Here is a 22,966-nt window from a genome sequence, read left to right as displayed (position 1 = left end):
AAGCCCCCTCAAAATGCTCGACTCAATACAGAGGAATATAATTAGACTTATTAATAACCCATCTCTTACCACCTCACTCTCCCCCCACTTTCACACAGACATTTGGTTTCTGCAATATGCATATTCTAAAGATATTTCGATGGGAAATGCTCATCTGAAATAACATCAATAATCCCCCCACTTAGTACTAAGCTCATTGGAACGCGTGCAGCTGCTGCTCAACATCCCTTCACAGTGCAATTAGAAACAAACAGAACAAGTTTCTTTTCTTCCTCCTTCATCCTTGCAACTGCTCTATTGTGGAACAGTCTTCCCCCCTCCTTTCCATCAAGTTTCCTGAGGAATACAATATACAGTCATTTAAATCAAATGTGAACAAGTTCCCCCTTTCCCAATCTGCTACCCATACACGGTACTAATGTACTATAGGTTGATCATTAACCTCTCGTGTATGGGCTCAACATTAAAAAAAAAAAATAAATAAATAAAAAAAGCAAAACATACAGATTAGGACATTCTGCTCTCACTAATGCTTGCCATTCCTCAGGTCATCTTTTCACTCCATGATTTCTTTTTGGAAGCTAAGGTGTTGGAAGTTTTTCCTGCTTTTAAAAATAAATTATAATAGATAAGAAATTATGTACTTATATTAATCCTTTACCCAAGTGTAAGCAAACAGTTTACTCGTGAGATATCTTCATGACTGAGCTACTTGTACATAGAGATTGACTTGGCATCAGTTGCCTCTCTCATAATGCACATCACTTTGCCTTTTAGACATGCATATTGCATACATTATAGGAAAGTCACTATCCAGATTAGTTTTGACTTATTGAGGTTGTGGAAGCTAAACATAGAAGGATAAGAGGGTGGATTCAATGCAGGAGCCATCTTTTCCATATATAGGTAGTATAATATAATGGTGTATCACCATATTATTGAACTCTTCTTCATAATACATACAAATATTGCATTATGAAGTGATACATAAAGGAAATGTCCTGCTCTGTGCATTGTGGGATATTAAGGTAATTGATGTGAAATCAACAGGCTCTGTAAATAGTTATGAAGATACCTCATGCTCAGACTTTATTTTTTTGCTTAGGTAATGTATTAAAACAAGAATATAATAGAGATAAATCATCATCATCATCCCCTTATGTATTATATTCAATGGCCTTTCACAGCCAAGTAACTTGGCTTCATAGAACTGACCAGAGAATATTCATGCTAGTTCATCTGTCTTGTAGGATGAAAAAGTTGAGTTGGGATCCACCTTTAGTTGAAAAGTCCATATAAAGGATCTTCACATCCTAGACAAACCCAAGTATTTTTAGCCAAAGAACATCATCATTATCAACTAGGCTTTAGAGGCTCTTTAAAGATAAATAATGCAATGTTTCTAATAAGACAGAAACATTAGAAAAGTATTTTGTACAACAGTAGTGATAATGACAAACCTCTTCATTCTTCCTGTTCCATCAGTTCCTTATTCTGACAACTTGCTTCTGCAAGTTGTCAGAATAAGTGCATTTTACCATGGTGATGATTATGGACAAGTCATCCATTATTATTGGATCCAAACATATTCTTTAGATGCTAACACTGTTGAGAAATTGTGAATTCATCATACTCACCCCCCCCCCCCATTCCCCATGTATCTATGGCCTTCCCAAGGTGCATAAATTTGGTCATCCTCTGCATCCAGTAGTTGATTGCATTGGCTCTTCTACTTATTATATAGCTAAATATATTTCAAATGTTTTTCTAAACCTCACTGTCCAATCCAAGTCATGTATCAAAAACCATGTTAGGTTGAAGGAGAAAATTAAAAATCTTTTGTTTTCTGGACTCTGTAATTATGGTTTCCTTTGATGTGGTTTCTCTGTTTACAAACATACTGTTCTAAGTAACTGCACCTTTTACAATGATTTCCTTGATGACATTAAAATGCTTAAATTTACCATCAATGCAGGATACTTTACATGACAAAATAAATTGTATAAGCAAAGAGAAAGAACAAGGCAGCCCTATCTCACCTGCTTCTGCTGATTATGGAACATTACACTCCATATATACCATTCACTATTGAATGTGAATCTAACAACAGTTTTCCCTTTTTGGATACCTTAATAAATAACTCTTCAAGCAGTACTAAATTTTTCATTTAGAGGAAGCCTTACTTCACTAACAGGTACAGGGTGCTTCAAATTGAAGTACCACTCCGAGCAATCTATAGAGAGAACCAGTAGATGAAAATCTTCATCATTGGTGATGATGATCTCTCCAGATCATCATCAAATCTTTCCATGCCTACTGGTACACAAGGCTGAAATACTGGTTTTCCATCTGCTCTGTCCTTTGCAGCAGTTCTTGCTTCTGCCCAGCTCGCCCATCCTGCCTCCTTCATTTTGGATTCCATCATTCTTCTTCAAGTTAATTCTGGAGCCCAAGTCAGTGCTACTTGGGGAATTTTGTTTATTCCCATGCAAAGAACATGTCCGATCCATTTCCATCTTCTTAGGAGAATCTCTTCATCTATTGACTTGGAGAAAGTTTTCTTTAAAAGTTCCTCGTTAGGGATTGTATTTGGCCAGAAGATTTTTAAAATTCTTCTTAAACATTTGTTTTGGAAAATGTCAAATTTATTACTTTGTGCCTTAATAAGTTTCCAAGTTTTAGAGATATATAGCAGCACTGCTTGCACAATAGATTTATAGATATCAATTTTCACTTTAACTATAAATCTTGATGTTTTCCATAATTGATTTAATGACCTGAAATAATTTTGTGCTTTAGCAGTTCGTCTGTGCTGCCTTGTTAATTTATTATTGATCCAAGGTATGTAAAAGTATCAACATCTTAAATTGTTTAATTTTTTAACATAATTTCTTTATCTGATTTTTTATTTATTTGCATGACCTTGGTTTTCTTCTTGTTTACATGAAGACCCACAGTTTCTGTGCAGCAAGCAAAGTCATCAGTGTTTAGCTGTAAGTCATTTAACTTAGAAGACAGGCGCACTATGTCATCAGCAAAATCAAGGTCTTCCAGTGTGGATGTAAAGTCTCAATGTATTCCTCTTTTTTGATGATTAATCGAGTTGTTCATAATTCATACATACATCTTCAAGGCCCACCTTTCCTAATTGGGTTGTGGGGACAACAGCTGCAAGAGGAACGTCCAATGGTCACGATCCTCTGCCACCAAGCTCAGGTGTTCTGGTGGAATTCCCAAATGTGTCCACCCAAGGTTTTGGATATAATCTATCCAGCGAGTCCTTGGCCTTCCACGTGGCCTCCCACCCTCTGGCTTGGCAAAGAGGCCCTGCTGAGGGAGCCTATCTTGTGGCATTCTGACCAGGTGCCTGTACCAACGTAACTGTGATCTCTCAACATGGAGAAGCAGCGGTTGAGAATTGAGAGTTTCCCGAATTTCAGAGCTTCTGACTATCGAGTCTTGTCAGCCCCTCAACCCCTCGAAGGAACCTCATTTCAGTTCTTTCGGTCATTACCCAACTCTCATGACCATAGGTGAGGATGGGGACATAGACTGTATTGAAGACAGCCAGCTTTGCCTTCTGGCTTAACTTCCGCTTCAATACTACCGAACAGCCAAGCTCCCTCAATATTGAGCTTGCTAAGCCAATTCGAGTATCTAGCTCTACGTCCCATTTTCCATCATCATCATCATCAAATTCCTGCCATGTACCCTCAAGGGGTGTACAGGATATGACAGTACTACATGAAAAAATTACATCATTACTAACTTCCTATCTACAATTTTCCTCCAAATCAGTCTGTTACTTGTCAAGACTCCAACATTATCAGATCTTATATTTCTATCGTCTAAGGCACTTCGTACCGTATCAATCCACCTATATCTTGGTCTTCCTCTGGGTCGTTTTCCTGCCAACCTGGCAGAGAACACTTGTTTTGCTAATCTTTCCTCTCCCATTCTATTTAAGTGACCATACCATCTGAGATTAGCTCTGCTAACGCATTCCTGGATGCTGACAATGTCAAGTTCTTTCCTAATATCCTCATTTTTAATATGATACTGCCATTGATGCCATCTGTTCACACCTATAATCTTTCTCAAGATTCTCATATCTGTGGTCTCTAGTCTTTGGTCAAGTGTTTTACTTCTGACCCAGCTCTCAGATCCATAAGTTAAAACTGGTTTGAACACTGTCTTGTATACAGCTAATTTAGTGTTCTGACTAATTTCTCTCTTATTCCATATGAATTTATTCAATTGACTTCCCACCATACCAGCTTTGCTGATTCTGTTGTCTATTTCTATATTTAGTTTACCATCTTCAGTAAAAATTGTGCCTAAGTAGTTGAAATGTTTTACTTGTTCCACAGGTTCTCCATTCACAACACAGTTGACATTTTCAATGATTCTGCCTATTTTCATTGTCTTTGTCTTTTTATTGCTGACCTTCATACCATATCTATTACAACAGCTATTCAATTTAGTCAGAGAATCTTGCAGACTTGTAGTGGATTTATTTAGAAGTATAACATCATCCGCATAAAGCAAAGAGCTGACATTAACATCTCCAATTTTGATGTCAGGTTTAATACCACATTCCTTCATAATGTGATCCATATAGATAATGAATAACAGAGGGGATAATGTACATCCTTGTCTCACACCAGATTTAACATTAAACCATCTTCCTGTACTTCCTTCAATTCTAACTGCTGACTCACAACTCAAATAAAGACTAAGTATTGCTTGATATAATGCCCCATTGACACCATATAACTGCAACATATTGAATAGCTTCTCTCTTGGCACCTTGTCATATGCCTTTTCCAAATCGACAAAACTTAAATACAGATCTTTGTTATATTCCCATGCTTTCTCGACTATTTGTCGTAAAGTGAAGATCTGATCCTGACAGCCTTTATTTGGCCTGAATCCAGCTTGTTCTTCACCAAGCTTTTCTTCCACAATTCTTCTCAACCGTTTCTCAAGTATACTTGCATAGATCTTGCCAGGAACACTCAGTAGGGAAATACCTCTGTAATTCTCACATTCAGTTTTATTTCCCTTTTTATATATGGGTACTATGAGAGCTCTACTCCAATCATCGGGAATTCGTCCCTCTGTCCAGGCTTTCTGAACTATGCAGTGCAGCCACTGTAAGACTCTTATACCACCATACTTCAGCATTTCTGGTCGAATATCATCTACTCCTGCTGCCTTTCCACATTTCAAGCCTTTGATGGCTTTTTCTACTTCAAGTATGGATATGTATTCCTGACTGCATGCCTGGTCAGTGTTTTTTATCACTGTGCTGTCATCACTGCTTGTTTCATTTAGCAGTTTTTCAAAGTAATTACTCCATACTTCAAGGATATCTTTTTCTCCTGTTTTCATTTCACCTTTATCATCTCTAATTCCTTTTACAGCACTCTTTCCTCCATTCCTAAGCTTCTTCAACAACCTCCAGAATATTTTGCCACCTTCTTGATATTTATTTTCTATATTCTTGCCAAAGTCCTCCCATGACTTTTGTTTAGCTAGTTTTACACACTGTTTAGCTTTCTTACATTTGTCTCTGTATTCTGTAAGAGTAAAAGCTGACTTATTTGCCAGGAACTTTTGATATGCTTTCTTCTTTTCCTTCACTGCCTCTTTAACTTCCTGTGTCCACCAGGGAGTTCTGATTTTTTTATCCTTGCACACAACCTCACCACATGCCTCTCTGGCAGAATCAATCAATGTTTCCTTCAGAGTTTGCCACTGAATCTCCAAGGTTTGATTCCTGTTCTCAAACTCTTTCATTTTCTTTTCAATAATCTTTCTGTATTTTAGTCTACAGTTCACATCTGAGAGCTGCTCAACTTTTATTCGCTTTAAAACTTTCTTACATGTTATTCTTTTCAATATGAAATTCAATTTTATCCTGCTCAAGACTAAATAGTGATCACTTCCAATTTCAAATCCTCTGTACACTCTGGTGTCCTGCACCAGGGAGAAAACATCACTATCAACAATAACATAGTCAATGAGACTTTTCTTATTCCTAGCCTCTTCTCTCCATGTGAATTTGTGCACATTTTTATGTTGGAACATGGTGTTAGTAATAACCAGTCCATGTCCTGAGCAGAAATCCAACAGATATTTGCCATTATTATTAGCTTTGCTCTTTTCTCCAAATTTTCCCAAAATATTTTTGTATGTCTCACAATCATTTCCTACTCTACTATTTAGATCCCCAACAAGGACCAACTTTTCCTTTTTCATTGTGTCAGTTGCTTTTTCTAAAGCCTCAAAAAATTCCTCCACTTCTACCTTAGTAGAACCTTCTGTGGGACCATAGGCACAAATAAGTCTCATTGTCCAGTTCCCCATTCTCATATTTGCCCACATTACTCTACTTGAGACTGACTGCCATTCAAGAAGATTAGCCTCGTATTTTGTGTTGAATACTATGGCTACTCCTTCTTTTCCTTGATTGTCATTGCCTGAATATAACATTTTGTATTTATTGCTCAGAAAGATCTCACCAGTTTTTGTCTTTTTTGTTTCAGTCACCCCTATTATGTCGATCTGGTACTTATCTAATTCCTCAGCTAGCTCCATTTCTTTGCCATTCAGGCTTCTTACATTGATAGTACCAATCTTTAACTCTGGTGATGTTGAGTTGGGGTTTGTTTTCAGATTTGTCATTTTCCATCATTCGTGAATATGGACCCAAGGTATTTAAACTTCTCCACCTGCCTCATTGGGACTCCACTTACATTTAGAGTGCACTGGCATGGTTGTCTTGAGACCACAAATGTTTCAGTTTTGGCCACACTGATCTTCATTCCGGCGTCTGCACAAACAGCTACAAACCTATCCAGGGTCTGCTGGAGGTGATCTGTGGAAGAGCTAAGCAGAAACAGGTCATCTGCAAAAAAGCAGATATCCAATGCTACATCTTCCAATTCTGACACACTCACTGCCTCGGCTGTGCCTATCAATCCAGTCCATAAATATTATGAAAAGGAGGGGTGACAGAACACACCCTTGGCGGAGGCCAACAGAGACTGTGAAAGGTTCAGACTTTGTGCTGTTTACCCTGACACAAAACTGTGGGCATTCATACAGGGACTTGATGGCAGCTAATAGTTGGCCATCCACTCCATACTCCTGTACTACTTGCCAAAGCTTATCCTGAGGAACCCGGTCATATGCCTTCTCCAAGTCCACAAAACATGTGTAGACATTCTTGGCATATTCCCAGGATTTCTCAAAGACTTGCCTTAAAGTGAAGATTTGGTCAGTTGTGCTTCTACCAGGACGAAAGCCACGTTGTTCTTCCTGGAACTTTGACTCAACTATGCTCCTGCACCATCTTTCCAAGCACTTAGCATACACTTTCCCAGGCAGGCTGAGCAGAGAGATGCCGCGATAGTTACTGCAATTCTTCTGGTCTCCCTTCTTAAAGACTGGTATTATTATGCCTGTCTGTCATTGCTTTGGTGCTCGCCAAGATATCCAAGCGGCCTGACACACTCGAGTCAGCCAGAGAACACCATCTCGATTTAAGGCTTCTAGCATTTTGGGCTGTATTTCATCATCGCCAGCAGCCTTGCCCGATTTTAGCGGTTTTATTGCTAAATGGACCTCTTCTGCTGTGAGACTAGTCATTGCACCGATCTGCACCTCTTGGATGTACACAACTGCTGAGCCACCTGGGTTAAGAAGGCTCTCAAAGTATTCCGTCCATCTGTGGAGGATATCCTTCTCGGTTGTTAAAAGTGCACCATCAGAGGCCTTAATTCCCCTTGCTGTGCATGATTTCCTCCCTCGAAGGCGATGGATGGTCTGCCAGAATACTTTGTTTGTATTTGCATAGGATGAGTCTAATCTTTCTCCAAAGGATTCCCTAGCCTTCTGCTTTGCTGTCTTTACTGCCTCAGCATACTGCAAACGCATCTCAGATGACCTGACTCTAAGCCATGTTAGGTAGGACTCATTTTTTGCCCGGGCAGTTTTTTTGGACTTCTTGGTTCCACCAAGGTGTCCTTTTCTTACTGCCCGTTGCCACACCGAGCTGCTTTCTGCCACACCATGAGAGTGCAGAAGCAGTGACAGCTGTTCTGAACAGCTTCCACTCCTTCTCAACATCTGCAGTATGCTTGGGAATCTCTTTGAACCTGGAGGAAATGTCATCTGCAAAATTCTTCCTCACAGCCTCATTTTCCAATGTCTCCCATTTCACGCAGTATAGCTGCTTAGGCCTACCAGCGTTGATGGTAGCATCCGGTTTCTGAAGCCGTAGAGTGCACATAACAAGGTGGTGGTCAGTTGACAGTTCTGTCCCCTCTTCTCACACGAACGTCCAACATTGAGGAAAATAAGTCTGCTGAGACTATAAAGAAGTCAATCAGAGACCTTTGTTCTAGTGTATCCCTGTACCAGGTATACTTATGGACTTCTTGGTGCTGAAAGAAGGTATTCGTTATGGACAAGCTGTTAGTACAGCAGAAGTCCAATAATTTCAACCCATTCGCGTTAAGGTCAGGGGCGCCGTTCCTCCCAACCACACACCTCCATGTCTGGTCATCTGTTCCAACATGTACATTGAAGTCACCCATTAGCAGGACTGATTCCATGTCTGCCACCCTGTCAAAAGCAGCATCCACTTCCTTTAGGAAGGCAGAGTATTCTGACTCTAGATTAGGTGCATAGGCTTGCACCACAGCCAAATCATGGTTTTTCATCTGAAGCCTTAACACACATACCTGTCCCCCCAATGGGATCCACTCAGCAACACAGTCTGACAGCTGGGGGCTTGTGAGTATCCCCACACCTGCCTGAGCAGACATTGTCGGGCTCACACCAGAGTAGTAGAGCTTCCACCCCTTATCCAGGTCGACAGTTCCAGAGCCTCTCCTCTTGGTCGAAGAAAGCCTAACTAAGTCTAGCCGGTAGCGCTTGGCTTCCTCAACCAGTTCCAACTCCTTGTCAGAGAGAAGATGTTCTAGTTGCCTAAAGCCATAGTCTGGTGCCGTTGTCATTGCCATTTCCATCCTTTTGCAGAACCATTTTTTTGCACTGCCCCTAAACACCTCCCCAAACGGGTAGCATGCCATTGGTGGAGTTTCCTCTAGCAGAGTGCTGAGGAGTGGTGTCTAAGGGAGACTGTAACATATTTTGCGAACGGGTCCCTCTGCCTAAAACCCGAACGCGTCCCTTGGTAACCCGCGCGACGGACAATGCGGTATGAACATTTTTTGATGGCCTGATCATGTTACAGTGTTTGATAATGTCCTGTTTGCACAAGACAAAATGACACAGCAAAATAGGAAAGATTCCCCTCGAATACTCTAATAGCATTTGGGGGAAGGAGCAAGAAGAGAAGAAAGAAAGATGCAAGGGAGGAAGAGGAGGAACCAGTCTACAGATAATATAACAGATGTATATTACATGAAGTAAGGCATGGTCCAGCATCAGGTACCTCGGGTTTGCCACACCCATACTCACTAAAGTGAGCCCCTGAGGAATTGTTCATAATCCAATCAATTATAATTTTCCGTCTACTTCCATGTTAATTTCTCAACATTATCAAGAATATGTATGATGACAACAAGTCTTCCATGCAAGACTTGCTGCCATTATACATATTATTATTATTATTATTATTACTATGTGGCACCTCCAAGGGGTCCAAAGACTCATCGAGGAAGGCATCTGCTCTGTAACGCTCTGTCTCCTCCACTCACTCAATCCACCAACTACAACAAACCGCAACTACACCAACTCCATCTACTGCCTACCATCACCACTTTCACAGACAATCACAATATTCTTGATAATGTTGAGAAATTTATAAGATATTCTGTATTCTTTTAATATTTTCCTTTTAGTAAAGTTTCTACTCAGTCGAACACTTTACTAAAATCGACGAAGTTTAGGTAAAGTGGGGCTTGAAATTCTATGCATTGTTCAATTATATTTTTAAGAGTGAATTTTTGTTGGATAGTTCCGCAACCAGTTAGGAAACCTGCCTGTTTTTCTCTTAATAAATTTTGATTTTAATTTTAATCTATTAATTACAATTTTTGTAAAACTTTTGTGGAATTGAAAGCAAACTTATTCCTCTCCAATTTCACACTTGGTCAAATCTCCATTTTTGGGGATTTTTTATAATTACTGCTTTCCATTGTTGAGGAATTTTTTCTGTCTTCCATATTTTGTTGTATAACCTTTGTAATTTAGTAGTAGTTGTGTTAAGATCAGCATCCAGATCATGGGGAAGAGATTTTGACAAAAAAAAAGTTAAAAAATGACTGATAAGGAAAATGTGGTGCTGCGAGCAAGAAATGATAGTGAATGTTTTGTATCCCTGTGAGCCATAAGGCAATATAAACAAAGGAGTGAGACTGACATCTATAGGAATGGGGAAAATGATAAAGCAGCTACTTTGATGCCTAAAGATTTTGATAAAAGGTCTAGTGACACCAAATCAGTACAACACATGGTTCATTGATTTGAAGAGACAGGCAGTTTGACAGTCCAACTAGGAAGAGGATGTAAATCTCAAATTCTGTAAATGACAGAAGGTATTGCAACTGCAGTTGTTGAGCAGTCAACATTCTCTTTTGACTGCTACACAATGGTATGGAGCAGTTTGCATAAAGCATTGCAATGTTATCCATGTAAACTCAGCCACAGCCAGCAGTTGTAAACAGGAAATGCCATTGTCCAAGAAATATTTGCATTGACATTTCTGGTATGCATTGAAGTGGATGAGATTGGCCTTAGAACATTATCTGGAGTGATGAAGTACATTTTCATGCTTCTGGAACAGTAAACATTTAAAACTACTGCATCTGGCTACAGAAATTCCCATGCATTTCAACAGGTCCCCTTACATTGGATAAAGGTCACAGCATGGATATGATTTATAGCCAAGTTCGTTATCATGACATGTTGAGCAGTTTCGTCAAGCCGTAACTGCAGCAAAGAAGGGTGCCTGAATACAACAATGCTGATGCAAGATAGAGCACTTCTCCACATAGAACATGGAATTCAACAATTATTGCATCAACATTTTATAGGGGATTAATTAGTTGCTTCTTTTCTATAAAATTCACCAGAATTTAATCCCTGTGACTTTAGGCTTTGGTGTTATCTCAAAAGCATGTTGTATTGGGGCAATGTTTTTCACCTGGCAGATTTGAAAGATAAAAATTGCACATCATGTGCAAAACTTTTCAACAGATTAGTGGTGTTCCACTGTAGACTATGCTGGCGGTATCAGCTATTTGGTCCTCCTGCACAAAGGCCAACACATTGAATGTCTGCGCTCTCCACCATTGATCATCCCAACCTCCTTGCAGCATGTCAGATCTATGTGATATGTTTTTTGTATCCCATTATTTTATGAAATGAGCAAAATAAACATTGAATAACTTCATTTGTCATCGAGTTAATCGTTTCACAATCACATATCATCCAGTTCATATGAATGTAATTTTCTCCCACTCACGGTGCCATATTTCCCCTGTCAATCATTTTTGAGTGAATTTTTTTTGTCAAAATCTCTTCCCTATGATCAGTGTTAGGATGCCTACTAAGCTTGAGGATATTTTGTCATATCTCGCTCTCTCTACCTCTACAGAATGCTCTGAATGGGGATACTTTAATTTTAAATGCCCTGTGTATCTATCCAGCTTCACATCATCATCTTTCCCAAAAGACAAATATTATGAAAGTCTTGTACACAGAATGTGAACAGTTTGCTCTCTGGACTCCTTTCTTTTTTGAAGAATTAAATAAAAATCACATTGTTATGTAATGGATATAAAAAAAAAATCGCAATCTAGAAAATAATTGATAATTATCATCTTTTGGCCAGACTACAATGTAATGTGAAGAGGATTTCCATACCTACCTTAAAAGGACTTCTGAACAAATATCAGCACCTGTCATCTAAGGATAAATTATACTTTGGCAATTTATCCTTAATTATACTAAGGATAAATTGCCATTGCTTTTCTTATCTGGTGTTTATCGAGTATCCTGTTTCTGTAGACATTTCTGTTTGGATAGATTGACCATTTTGCTAAGATAAGAATCCAGGAACACCAAGGTTGCATAAGATTTCTAGAATCAGAAAGTTCATTCCTTGCTTTTCATGCCATCGACACTTAGACAGAAATCATTAGGATCAAAGATTTTGCGCTACAGTAGATTTAATTTTGATTGTCTCTTCCTTGAAATGTGTGAAACCTTGTCATTGCCCTAATCATAATCAAACAGACTAATTGACATAAATTGTTCATAATTTAATCATACACTATACCTTGGAACTTTAATAGTGTTTTTGCCTTTTCAGTCAGCTGCCATTGAGACACATGGAAGTATACTTGTGCTGTCTGGCTCATTCTTGTTTGTCTGTGTTTTGAACATTGTAATCAAGTTTTTAATAAATTCTAATTTTCTTTACATATGTTAAACTGTTTTTTCAAGGTATTAAAATTATTCACCACACACACACACAACAGGCAGAAAACTGTTAATACCAATCCATTACTCTGTCTTGACAGTTTATTGAAATACACATTCCGATTGTTAGCTGACAATGTCCGTTTGATGACAAGTGGACATTAATTGCTATCATGCAGTTTGCCGTATCTTTAACCATTATTTAAAATTTTGTACTGCACACTTACAGTACGTACTATAAACAATTTATTGAACTTTTAAAGCAAACAAACCTTTTCTGCTCAGAACACAATACTGTATGTAAAATAAAATTTTCATAATTATACTAGACAAAAAATTATATTCGTACTTTGATCCTTTACCCAAATGTTGTTTGATCCTTTACCCAAATGTTGTTTGATCCTTTACCCACATGTTGAGTGATCCTTTACCCAAATGTTGTTTGATCCTTTACCCACATGTTGAGTGAGATCACTCAACATGTGGGTAAAGGATCAAACAGTATATTATGCATCATGTGAAAAGTCACTTTCCCAAATGTTTTCAACTGTTCTTGAGGTCTCATCAGTGGAGTGAGACCTGTGGAGATATTGAAAACTAAATCAGAAATCATATTTCCATATATTAAAAAATCATATCATATTATGCTTTTTGTCATGTTTTTCACATCCTTCCTTCTTTATACACTGATTACAATCAATGTTTCAGCCAAAAATATACAATTAACATATCATTAATTGTGTATTTACCCAAGTTTCTAGGAAATATTTAACATTATTGCATAATGGAATGTGATAAGTGCAATAGTAGCATACCCCCCAGTTATTTCTAAAGGATTTTGTTTAATTACATATAATTTTATACAGTTTATACCTATACAGTTTTCATATAATTTTTTACTATATATCATAATGATCGAGAAGACCTGACACCTTTGTGTCATTGGAGAATTTTTATTAGGGACTTTTTTTTTTTTACGTTCATCCTGCCCACAAAATATTTTAATGTATCATGCATTAACATTTTCTAACCCTTAGTACCCACCTTGTGGGTGTGCTAAAAGTTAGATCATCTGTGAAATCTTACTTTAGAAACCGACATCATTATTATTTTATTTATTCATTTATTTTATTTTTAAGCCACTTACTTACTATTTTTAAGTAAGCAAGGTCCTGCTGGATGATGAAAATCACCTAGCAATTTTTTTGTTTGTAGAATTAAGGCAGCCAATTTAGTTTTTATTTACCAAACAGTTTAGGTATTTTCTTCCACGAATAGATAAACCAGCCTGGGCATATGCATTCATCAGGCTTTGCACATATAGTACTAGATCCCCTCATCTAATTGAGATCAGATTCAATATTAATGAACTCCTCAATATTTTAAGGATATGAAGATCATAATGACTTGAAATCAAAGTTGAAAGATGTCAACAAATTTTAGCATTCCTGTTCAGAATGATTACAAATACTAAATATCATCAAAATGTATTCAGAGTGACTGTCATACAGGCTGACAGATGTCGTGTAACAGCATATTATACTGTTTTAAAGAAGTTTTTATAATATATGAATAGAACACTAAAAATTCATTTAATTTACAGAGAGCATATACATTTTATAGCATCTTGACTTATAAAATATTAATGTTGTAGAGATTTAAAAAAAGAACTTAAAAATTTGTATATAGCTTAAAGGATAATGCAAATATTAAAAAAAATGCATTACATTTTTGTTTTTGTGAAATGAATTTTTATGTGAAAGTCCCCCCCCCCCATTAGAAAGTAAATTATACCAAATGAGAAATTGTTTTAATCCGTTACCCAAAGCTTTGTTGACCAAGTCAAAGAAAGCACGGGCCTGAGGAGCTACCAGGAGATTAAGAAGAAAGCCAATGACACGACAGAATGGAGAAAATTGCTGCTGAGCTACCAGTCCCAAGACTAATGCAACTGATTGATTGATTGACCTAACGCAAAGCAGCAAACGTTTATGCATGAAGTATCTTCACAACCAGAAGTACAGGAAATCAGCGTGGCTCTCATTCAGCCAAAAATATTATAAAACATACTGCCTTTCTAAAAACGTAATTATTAGGCTTTAATTTCCTGTTAATTTGTGTGATATTTTTAATCTAAAGAAATCTGTGTTGCACACATTAGCGAATGTAAAATACATTTGATTAAATGTCAACCTTCACATTTATTTGAATTTAAAATTTTTCTGATAGGGATTGAACGCATTAGAAGATTGGCAAGGAATTCTCGTTACTTTCGGCAGAAACTCAAGCAAAAGGGATTTATTGTTTATGGAAATGATGCATCACCTGTGGTGCCTGTCCTTTTTTACCTTCCCTCCAAAATTGGGTAAATAAATTTTGAAATATTAATTCAGTTAATTTCACTCATTTATATAGCTTTTCATGATAAATAAGATATTTGACATTTAAGTGCAAATATAAATATGTTAATTCTTAATTCTGTCAGTTTACAATCAGGATGGAGACAAGTCTGGAGGCTGTTTTCTGTGCATCCTGGAAAGTTCGGTTTAAAAAGTAGCTCTCCAGACCCACAAATGCTGTGGTTAAGATCTGATGATTGAAAGGGCCATGGAAGATGGTTGTGTTTCTCTTTGTATTACCCATTGTGTAATGTATGCCTGAAGGACTTTTAGAATAGCACTCTTAAGCAAAAAATAAATATTGCATCAATGGAAACAGATGATCACCCATGTTGATAATGTGACATGCTGCATCAACCATTCTAATGAAATTAGTAGACTCAGTATATAGAAAATGTAAGCATTTCTGGTTGAATATCATCTACTCCAGCTGCTTTTCCATTTCAAGTTTTTGATGGCTTTTTTTCTACTTCTAGTATTAATATGTACTCCTCTTTGCAATCCCCTTGAAAATGTTCTAGTATGGTTCTCTGACTGCTTATTTTGTTTAACAGTTTAATTACTCCAAATATCTAAGATATTCTTATCTTCAGTTTTCATGTCACCTTTATCATCTTTGATTCCTTTTACAATAATCTTTCTTCCGTTTCTGAGTTTTTTCAATAGCCTCAAAAATATTTTGCCACCTTCCTGATATTTTTTCTACATTCTTACCAAAGTCATCACATGACTTTTTACACATAGCTAAGCCCTCTTACACTTTTCTCTTACAGAGAAAATGTAAGAAAGCTTAGCTATAGGGCATTGGCAGACTTATTTGCTAGGAAGGTTGGGGCTTACCATAACAACCATCTTTTGCATAATTCATGAGAAGCTTCACATAACAAAGGTACGTCCAAGGTGGGTGTCCCGACTTCTCTCTTCAATTCAGAAAGAGCATGTTGTGATAAAGTTTTTTTTACTGCAGAAGGGCGTTCTTCAAGTGCTATCAAACTGCGAATGTTTTGGTATGCTTTCTTCTTTTCCAGAACTATTTCCTTAACTCTTGTGTCCACCACATGCCTCCCTAGCTGAATCAATCAATCCTCTTCACAGTTTGCCACTGAGACTCCAAGGTTTGGTTCTTGTTTTCAATTTGTTTCATTTTGTCTTCAATAATGTTTGTGTAGTCAAGTCTACAATTTACCTGCAAAAGCTGCTCAACATTTAATTCTTTTAAAGGTGATGTCCATTTTTATTCTGCTTAGTACTGAGTAATGGTCACTTCCATTCTCTCCATATGAACTAGGAAAACAGTTGGCCTTGTTTAGCCAGGTGACACCCCAGCCAGTATTAAATCATATCATGCACATCATTATGTTGGAACATGGTGTTAGTAATAAGTGGTTCATGTCCTGAGCAGAAATCCAGCAAATACATAACATTATTATTAACTCTGCCCTTTTCTCCAAATTTTCCTAAAATGTTCCTATATGCCTGGTATAATTAATTTCCTACTGTGCTGTTTAGATCTCCAACAAGGATCACTTTTTTCAATTTCTTTGTCAGCTGCTTGTTCTAATGACCAGGGCCGACTTAACACAGTAAGCAGGCGATGCATCGCATCGGGGCATATTCTTCAAGGGGCGCTGAAGTGAGTAGAAAAAATAATAAAATAAAAACATGTTTTATTATTAGCGTTTATTAAATGTGGATATTCACTAAATATATTGTAATAAATACTGCAACTTCTAATAATATTTAGCAAAAACTTCAAGTTGTTTTTCGCTGTGTGGTATAAAGTTGGCAGAAGCACTGAATAAGCTGGGCACTTGTCCAGGGCATCATATTACAGGGGTGCCTTACATTACCGACTTTCTTTTTCACATGCAGCACACATTCGTCAGTTAGGACGTGAGGTGCGCACGTATCCAGTTTAATTTCTATTACGAAGTGACATTTGGGCATTTTTATGGAAAAGACCTCATGCTTTGTTTGTAAACACATCATCGAACTGTTGATTGCTAAAACACACAGTGAATGTGTAGTTATTCACAATGAAATTAGTAGATTCAAAATTTAACCTAAGCCTCTACAAATCAGTGAAAATTTTATGCATTTTTTTAAGTATTTATTTTTGATTTTTTTATTTACATTTATTTTGTATGTCTTACTGAATTTTTTGTTCAATAGATTTTTTACTTTAGAATAAATTTGGACATAATGGAGATGAAAAAAAATTATTCGAAGCTTCAAATAAAAAATGAAAAGTAGCAAGAGAAATAGAAAGGGCAGCTAACTAAATTTCTCAAAATGTCTGAAATTTTATCCACGTACCTCTTAGATAAATTAAAAGATTTAAATTTAGATATTAAAAATTTGCGGAACTGGATACAATAATGGGGAAAACATGCGAGGAAAAAAAAAAAAAAAGCTTTGTTCAGAGACATATCGAATATTAACCCTCGAGCACTCTTTGTCCTGTGCGCCAGCGCACACACATTAAATTTGGTGATCACTGATGCTGCTCAAGTTAATACTGAAACAGTGATTTTTTTAGCACTATACAAGAAATTTATAATTTCTTTAGTACTTTGACTAAATGATGGGATGTACTGAAAAAAGTACACGAAAATTGAACACAAGTTCTTTTGCCACTTTTCTTTTTTATTTGAAGCTCTGGATAATTTTTTATTTATTCGTCTCCATTATGTCCAAATTTATTCTGAAGTAAAAAATCTATTGAACAAAAAATTGAAGCACTATAGTGCAATTGGAAGAATAGCGAAACATTTCTCCCTTCGATTGGAAAAGACCTGGGTTCTATTCTCGTCGTGACGAGGGGGAATCCTTATGTGGGCTTTTTCAGTTGAAGATAAGTTAGCCAATCTCATGCGGTAGTAGCAGGGTTTTCCCCTCCAGGAAACTCAGAGTTTTTCATTTCACATACAGACAAATCTGCCTTCGGAACACGCAATTTAAGACAAAAAAAATACTGTTGTTGTTGGTGATGATGGGCGATAGATGGCATTGATTGCAGTAGTGTCATTAAGTAGTGGTGGAAAGTTTGAGATGTATTTAGCGAAGTAGAGTAGTGTGCACTCCTACGATGAGTCTTGGGACACCTCCAGGGAGTCATCACGTAATAATAATAATAAAAACTTTATCAGATACTAGATGGAAAGCGAGGATTGATGCTCTATGTTTGCTTAAATATAATACTGTGGAAATTTATGATAATATTCAAATTGTGACAATAGTACAAAATACGAAGCAAAAATATTAGCTTTGAAAATTAAAGATTATGGATTTTTGTGTTCACTTATAATCTAGTATGAATTTTGTGCAGGATAAATGTAGTGAATAAAATGCCCTTGTTGGCCGAGTGGTTAGCGCATATGCTCTCCAGCCAAAAGGCTGTGGGTTAGAATCCCACCGTGGATCCTAAAGATATCACTTTCTTTGATACTTTTAAAATCCAGTTTAAAATACTAGTGGTGATGGTTGGTGTAGATGATGATGGTAGTTGCAGTTCACTGTAGTTGGTGGATTGAGTGGTGTAGATGGAGAGTTGTGGAGTGGGTGCCCTCCCTCGATGAGTCTTTGGACTCCTTGGAGGTGTCACGTAATAAAAAAAAACACAAATTTAAGTGAATCTATAAACTCGTTAAATAATGTAATCGACTTTAGTGAAGACTATGCTAACACCTTTTTATTTCCTTATAGGGAGCAGGTGAGGCCTTTAAATCCTATCTAGCTTTTTGGAGACTGAGTGGGTAGTTTAATCTTCACCGGCAGTCAATCCGAGATAGCTGGCTCATGTCTGTCACTAATTACTGAAGAATTTAAATCGGATGAAATTTTAATGTACTTGAATTGGCAAAAGAGTTATCATTAGATTTAGAAATGTCTGCTGAGTTCAAAAGCAGTATATTACACAGACATAAGAAAAGATTGTTCTGTTATGAATGTTCAGACCAAGCACCAGTTGATCCGCAATCTAACTTTAAAATTACATTTTTTCTTCCAGTTGTGGACACTATTATTAATCTTTGGCTGAAAGGTTTGATCTCTTGACAAGTCATTTTTAACATATTTCAGTTTTTATCCAGTTTCAAGGAAATTTCTAATATGGATGAGGACACTTTAAGAAAACACTAATGATTTACGAGTTACACCGACTGATGATGAAGAAAAGGATATTTGTTCCACCGAATTATATAATGAAATGCAAATTCTAAAGGATATCATACAGGCTAGTTTAGACCCACTAAAAATATTGCGTGTGTGTGTGTGTGTGTGTGTGTATATATATATATATATATATACGCAAATGATTTAGATAGTGTATTCATTTTACAATTTCACTTTGAATATTTTTGACACTTCCAGTTTCAGTAGTAAGTGGCAAACAATCATTTTCAAGACTGAAACAAATTAAAACATATCTAAGATCTAGTATTTCACTGGAAAGACTGGTTGGATCAGTTGCCAATGATCACAATAGAAGGGGGATATCCGTGAGAAACTAGAAACAAGTGAAATTTCGGATGAATTTGCTTCCATGAAATCAAGAAAAGTAAACTTTTAAATAATTTAATTTTTTTGATACATAACTAGAGATGTACAAACTAGAAAAATTGTACAATGATAAGAATAATTTAATTTTTAATGGAAAAAGCAATGCATCAAAAAAATTAAATGATTTAAAAGTTTACTTTTCTTGATTTCATGGAAGCAAATTCATCCAAAATTCTATTGCGATCATTGACAGTCCAACCAGTCTTTCCAGTGAAATACTAGATCTTGGGACGGTTGAGTTAGATGAGGAGAATAGATACACTAGGAAACTTTTGGACTTTGCTAAGGTTTTTGACAGGAACTGGTATGGAAGGCTGTTGCATATTGCCTTTGTAAATTTTTTGAATGAGCTGTAGCCTATACATTCATTACCACAGATGTTAATTATTCTGGTAGTAAGACTTATACGTTGGTTAGACATGACCGGTAATTAGTTTACGGAATTAACAACGCATATAAAGTATATTAATTAAAGGTAGCTTTAATGAATAACTTCTATATTTCGGCAATGTCACATTGCCATCTTCAGGAACATAAAGATATGGTATGTGCACTCAGGAACTAACACAAAGCAAATGAGGAAGAAAGCAAGAAACTAATATTGTTCCTAAGATCCTAATGGTGCCCTCTTGCGGGCTAATTTGGTAGTCTTGGCAGTTGGGCTGAAGTTCTCAATAATGAAAGTCTCCCAAATTTGGGGCAGTTTCATGCACCCAAATTTGTTGAGGTTAGGAACGTTTTTTAGAGCTGCTGAAGATTCTTTGAATAATCTTTCGTATTTAAACTTGCTGCGATGAATTATTTTTGTTTTCTTCCAACGAATTTTATGGTGGGTATCCAAGGCATGGTCTGCCAGCCCAGAGCGGCTGTACTGGTGAAACCGGATGTAGTCTTGGTGTTCTGAAATCCTGATATTTGTTGATCTGCCTGTTTGGCCAAAGTAGGACAATTTGCAGCTGCAAGGGATCTGGTATACACCAGGTAGGTCTAGGGGAAGTGGTTGGTCTTTGGTAGAGCAGATAAAGGATGCCATCTTTTTATATGGTCTGTAACAGGAAGTAAGGTAATATTTTTTGAGGATATTGGTTATTTTCTCAGAGGTGCCCTGGATGTAGGGGATGGTGATAGACTTGGTGTAATCTTTATTGTGGAGGGAGGAGGAGTTTTGTGGTTTACAGGTTTTAGTATTTTTTGGATTTTTTTAGGGTTATGGCCATTGGCTAAGAAAGTGTTGAGGATGTGGTTTAGTTCAATAGTCAGGGCCTTGTCATCTGAGCAGATTAATTTTGCCCTGTTATATAGTGTTTTTATCACCCCATATTGTTGTGAGGGGGGGAGATTGCTGGCGAATGTATCTGCCAGTGTGGGTGGGTTTTCTGTAAACAGAGAAAACCAAAGATCCATCAAGCTGGCAGGTGATTAAAGTGTCTAGGAAGGGGAGGGTGTTTTCCTCTTTTTCTAAGGTGAACTGGACTCTGGGGTGTTGGTTGTTTAAGTGTGCTAGGAAGGAGTGGAGTGTGTCTGAGCCATGTGGCCAGATAGCAAACACATCATCCACATAACGAAGCCAAATAGTGGGTTTTTGTGGGGCGGAGTATATATAGGCTTTCTATTCAAATGTCTCCATAAAGAAATTGGCCAAGGGTGGGGAAAGTGGTGAACCCATGGCTGTCCCCTCTATCTGTTTGTAGAACTTTCCTTGCCAAACGAAATAGCCTGAGTTCATTGTGAACTGAAATAGGGCTGAGATATCGGGAGGAAACTTGGCTTGGATGAGCTCAAGGGTTTCTTTGAGTGGGACATTAGTGAATAGGGAGGAGACGTCAAAACTGACCATTATGTCAGTGTGTTGGAGTGTGAGGTTTTCTATACTGGCTTTAAAGTGGGCTGAGTTTTTTATGTGTGATGGTGTGTTGCAAGTGTAGTGTGTGAGCGTTTTGGCTAAATGTTTGGCTAATTTATATGTGGGGGAATCCATGCCATCCACTATGGGACGTAATGGCACATTTTGTTTATGTATTTTTGGGAGTCCATATAATCGGGGGGGGGGGGTCTAGAGTTATAAGGTTTAAGTTTGTTGGTGACTTCCACAGGCCAAGAAGTGACTTTCTTAAGGAGTCTGTGGATAGTTCTAATCTGAGAGCTGGTCGGATTATATTCAATGGGGAGGTAAGTAGTACGGTCTAGTACTAAAGAATTTAGCTTACCTTTGTAGTCTTTTTGATTGAGTACCACAGTGGCGCTTCCCTTATCAGCTTTGGTGATTACTATTTTTTTGTTGTTTTTCAATTCTTGTAGGGCTGTATATTCGTTTTTGGATAAGTTGGATTTTGGAGGTTTGGCTTTGGTGAGAACACCGACTACATCCAGTCTCACGTTGTTGGCGATATGGTTAGGCAGGTTGCGAATTCCACGTTCTATTTGGATCATGATTTCTTCAGCAGGTATCCTTTTAGGAGCTAGGGCAAAATTGTGACCACGTGAAAGTGCTGTGAGTGCTTCAGGCTTTAAAACTGCCGACGAGAGGTTGACTACAGTGTTGAGTGGTGGCTGAGGTATGGAAGTAGAAGTCTTTGTCAGGTTTTCGTATTTTTTTTTCAAATTCCTTTCTTGCCGATGCGCATGAGATGTCATGAAGTATAGACCATAGATCAAGGCCGAGTGTATTCGACAGCTCTTCCTCTATGTCTATTCCTAATGTGCCATTACGTCCCATAGTGGATGGTATTGATTCCCCCACATATAAATTAGCCAAACATTTAGCCAAAACGCTCACACACTACACTGGCAACACACCATCACACATAAAAAACTCAGCCCACTTTAAAGCCAGTATAGAAAACCTCACACTCCAACACACTGACATAATGGTCAGTTTTTGACGTCTCCTCCCTATTCACTAATGTCCCACTCAAAGAAACCCTTGAGCTCATCCAAGCCAAGTTTCCTTCCGATATCTCAGCCCTATTTCAGTTCACAATGAACTCAAGCTATTTCGTTTGGCAAGGAAAGTTCTACAAACAGATAGAGGGGACAGCCATGGGTTCACCACTTTCCCCACCCTTGGCCAATTTCTTTATGGAGACATTTGAAGAGAAAGCCTTAAACTCCGCCCCACAAAAACTCACTATTTGGCTTCGTTATGTGGATGATGTGTTTGCTATCTGGCCACATGGCTCAGACACACTCCACTCCTTCCTAGCACACTTAAACAACCAACACCCCAGAGTCCAGTTCACCTTAGAAAAAGAGGAAAACAACACCCTCCCCTTCCTAGACACTTTAATCACCCGCCAGCTTGATGGATCTTTGGTTTTCTCTGTTTACAGAAAACCCACCCACACTGGCAGATACATTCATCAGCAATCTCCCCCCCTCACAACAATATGGGGTGATAAAAACACTATATAACAGGGCAAAATTAATCTGCTCAGATGACAAGGCCCTGACTATTGAACTAAACCACATCCTCAACACTTTTTTAGCCAATGGCCATAACCCTAAAAAAATCCAAAAAATACTAAAACCTGTAAACCACAAAACTC

General features: G+C 37.5%; 1 protein-coding gene across 1 annotated transcript in view; it reads left to right on the top strand.

The window, feature by feature from the left end:
* Positions 1-22,966, top strand: part of lace (serine palmitoyltransferase long chain base subunit) — a 155,337-nt gene that overhangs the window by 110,724 nt on the left and 21,647 nt on the right. Inside the window, exon 9 of the mRNA XM_090407054.1 lies at positions 14,692-14,827. Coding sequence (XP_090263180.1) covers positions 14,692-14,827 — 136 coding nt within the window. The remainder of the gene's footprint in view (positions 1-14,691; positions 14,828-22,966) is intronic.

This window comes from Typopeltis vanoorti, chromosome 17 (assembly GCF_054136105.1).
Source record: "Typopeltis vanoorti isolate ZY-2024b chromosome 17, IOZ_Tvanoo_1.0, whole genome shotgun sequence".
Lineage (NCBI taxonomy): Eukaryota > Metazoa > Arthropoda > Arachnida > Uropygi > Thelyphonidae > Typopeltis > Typopeltis vanoorti.
This window is presented reverse-complemented; position numbering and strand designations above follow the sequence as displayed.